Source organism: Zingiber officinale, chromosome 5B, assembly GCF_018446385.1.
Source record: "Zingiber officinale cultivar Zhangliang chromosome 5B, Zo_v1.1, whole genome shotgun sequence".
NCBI classification, from domain to species: Eukaryota; Viridiplantae; Streptophyta; class Magnoliopsida; order Zingiberales; family Zingiberaceae; genus Zingiber; species Zingiber officinale.
This window is the reverse complement of record NC_055995.1, coordinates 35,588,157-35,591,104: the sequence shown is the minus strand read 5'-3', so window position 1 is coordinate 35,591,104 and position 2,948 is coordinate 35,588,157. Positions and strand designations below refer to the sequence as shown.

General features: G+C 37.9%; 1 protein-coding gene across 1 annotated transcript; it reads left to right on the top strand.

The window, feature by feature from the left end:
* The first annotated feature begins 848 nt into the window (after positions 1-848).
* Positions 849-1,680, top strand: LOC121986600 (uncharacterized protein ycf23-like). The gene is made up of 5 exons (XM_042540559.1): positions 849-932; positions 1,012-1,071; positions 1,163-1,252; positions 1,330-1,437; positions 1,513-1,680. The coding sequence occupies exons 1-5, from the start codon at positions 849-851 to the stop codon at positions 1,678-1,680; spliced, it is 510 nt and encodes a 169-aa protein (XP_042396493.1).
* Positions 1,681-2,948: the final 1,268 nt, after the last annotated feature.

The following is a 2,948-nucleotide window of genomic DNA, read 5'->3' as shown; positions in this document are numbered from 1 at the left end:
AAATTGCAAAGTGATCAGTGTTGATTATTTTTTCCATTAGCATAAATTGTGTATGCTCACAGTTCACAAAAATAGGGTACTCTCGTGAACAAATTGATGAGGTTCAGTCCGAGTTGGCGGAGTGCATACAAGATCATATTTATGAATAGGTATGGAATGATAGTTGCCATAATTCTATTTAGATTTAAGTTCATGGAATGGTGGTTTTTTTTGGTGGAATCATAGTTAATGCCAATTTTTTTGATGCAGTGCATAGTTACCAGATCGACCTTGAGCAGTTGACCCCAAAGAAAAGTTGTCACTGAAGTTTAAAAACTTGTGAAAATTTTTAGTGAATGATGATGTTTTGTGAATGATGATGTTTTGGAAAAATTGTCACTTAGGTGAAAGGATGTTTTCTGGATTAATATGCAAGTACAAAGCACTGTATTATATGTTATTCTGTAAAGTTCTGTCAGTGTAAATTATCTAGTTTCTTTATCTAGCTTTTGTTCCACTATTGGGTTTGTTTTTCTAATAATTACTCGTGCAACAAAATACTGAGCAAGAAGCTGTAGATCTTATAATCAGGTAAAGTAGAAAAAGTTAACTACTTCATTATGCTTTCATCTTAGTATTTGTATATTTGATTTGTCTTCTTTGAACCAGCTTCAAGTCAAAAAGCCAGATCCTCTAGATAGCTGTTAAAAATAAGGTATTATTTGGTTTGTCAGTGATCTTAATATTTGGTAATATTTGGTCTTTGATGCTCACGACAGAGTTCCAACGCTGCATGATTACCTTGTTCAAGCAGATTGCTCGCTGCCTCAGTAGCTCGCATTTTCAGAGTTCCACAGCTCTTCTTTCTTATGATGATCTTGTTCTTGCAGATTTGTGTTTCCTCTGTGGACCCTTTGGCATTTCCTTCTGCAGTGGAAGCAGGTGCCCAAATGGTTAGGATGCGATGAACTTGACTGGTTTCGATCGGATTGTCTGTCATACCAAACATTAAAATCCTTGTGCTAAATGCAGGTGGAAATTGGAAATTATGATTCTTTCTACGAGATGGGAATTCAGTTTTCCCCTGAACAGGTATATGAATCATGATCGTACTTTTCCTTGCAGTTCCTCGAGTATTTTCAGCTATTTCTATCTCGTCACTATTCTGTGGTGCCATTGTCAGATTCTAAAGCTCACTAGAGAAACTAGAAGGATTCTTCCATCCATTACACTGTCTGTAACCGTGCCACACATGCTTAGTCTCCCTGATCAGGTAGCTCATTTATTTCCTCGTAAACTGAGATTTGTCACTAACACAATCTCTCGTTGTTTTTTGTTCAATTTAAAAAGGTGAAGCTAGCAGAGTTGCTGGAACAGGAAGGTGCTGATATAATCCAAACTGAAGGAGGGAAATACTCAAGTCCATCAAAACCTGGTGTCCTTGGTTTGATCGAGAAGGTAACAACAGTACGAATAAGAAATCTTAGCACACTTGTGATGAAAAATGTGATATTTTTCCTCTTTAAAATGTAGGCCACACCAACGCTAGCAGCTGCATACTCCATTTCCCGAGCAGTTCAGATTCCAGTTATGTGCTCATCTGGATTAAGCGCTGTCACTGCACCTATGGCTTTAACAGCAGGAGCAGCTGGTGTGGTATGCGTTCTTTTGCTTTCTAATCTAATCATTATCTGCTACTAGTGAAAGAAATATAGACTCTTTCAGATTCTCTTGTGTTCTTGATTATCTGCTACTACTTCATTGTCAGAAGTAGTTGAACACTAACACTTGGACGCCAACATTTTTGAGTTGGCGCCTAGATTTGACCATCTAACAGACAGGGCTAAAGGATCAACTGCTATGAACACCCTTAATAACTTATACAGATATTTGTGAACAATTAGGTTGGTGGCTATCATTTATCCTCCCTTTTTGTTGTTTTTTCCATGTACCCAATGCAGTTTTCATTTCAAAGGTTCCAAGCTGATGAACAAGGATGGGTGGACACAATCAAGTCAGTGCGATTTGGAGGAGCTGTCAGGATTAGTACCATGGATTGGCTTGGGCAATCTCAATATTTGCGTCAAACTGTCTTCTGGCCTTCCCTATCATCTGCAGTATCTGAGGTATACTATGCACATTTACCGTGAATTTTCCTTATTGAGCTTGGGCTAGTGACGGTTACGAATGTATTTTATTTCAAGAACCGTATAAGCAAGTGTTCGTGCATCTAGTTTTATAACAATGCACTTCGTATCTTTGATCTAAAAAGCTTCTGAAACAAGTCATCTTCTCCAAGCATGCCCTGGTCAACATGCTAGTCACCTACTGGAGTCATTTCCTCGATGGCACGGATGAATACCTGAAATCCATCCTCTACTCCACCATTCTTTGCCACTCCTCAAGCCGAAACAACTGCAAAGGTAGAGTCAACATCAAGTATTACATTGTGCCTGGCTACAAGAAGACCGGGGCCGCAAAATCCAATAAAGACAGGTCAAACATCAAGTAGCATTTTGTAACTTATTCCTCTTAGGTTATATGCTTGGTTAATATATATGCTTAGAACTTGTAAAGACAGGTCAAACATTAATATGCTTGGTTAATATATCCATCTACAGCACTCCCGCTTTTTCCTCTAAATATGATTTTCATTTAGCACAGAACTAATGCCAATTTTTTTATTTTGATGCAATGTTTAAAGAGCTTGAGTAGAAGTTGGCCCTAAAGAAAACTTGTCAGCTATGATATAAACACACTTACGGTATGAATTACATGTATATATAACATTGACATATTATTTAGTACGAGATTTACATGTATGAAAGTTTTCATACAAAATTTCTTGATTGCCTACAACCCCAGGTGTGCTGATGACAAGTTGAAGAAGATGGCTCTAAGAGTGATAGCTGAAAGCCTTTCAGAAGAAGAGATTGCTGGACTTAAAGAAGCAATTCCATGCGATGGAC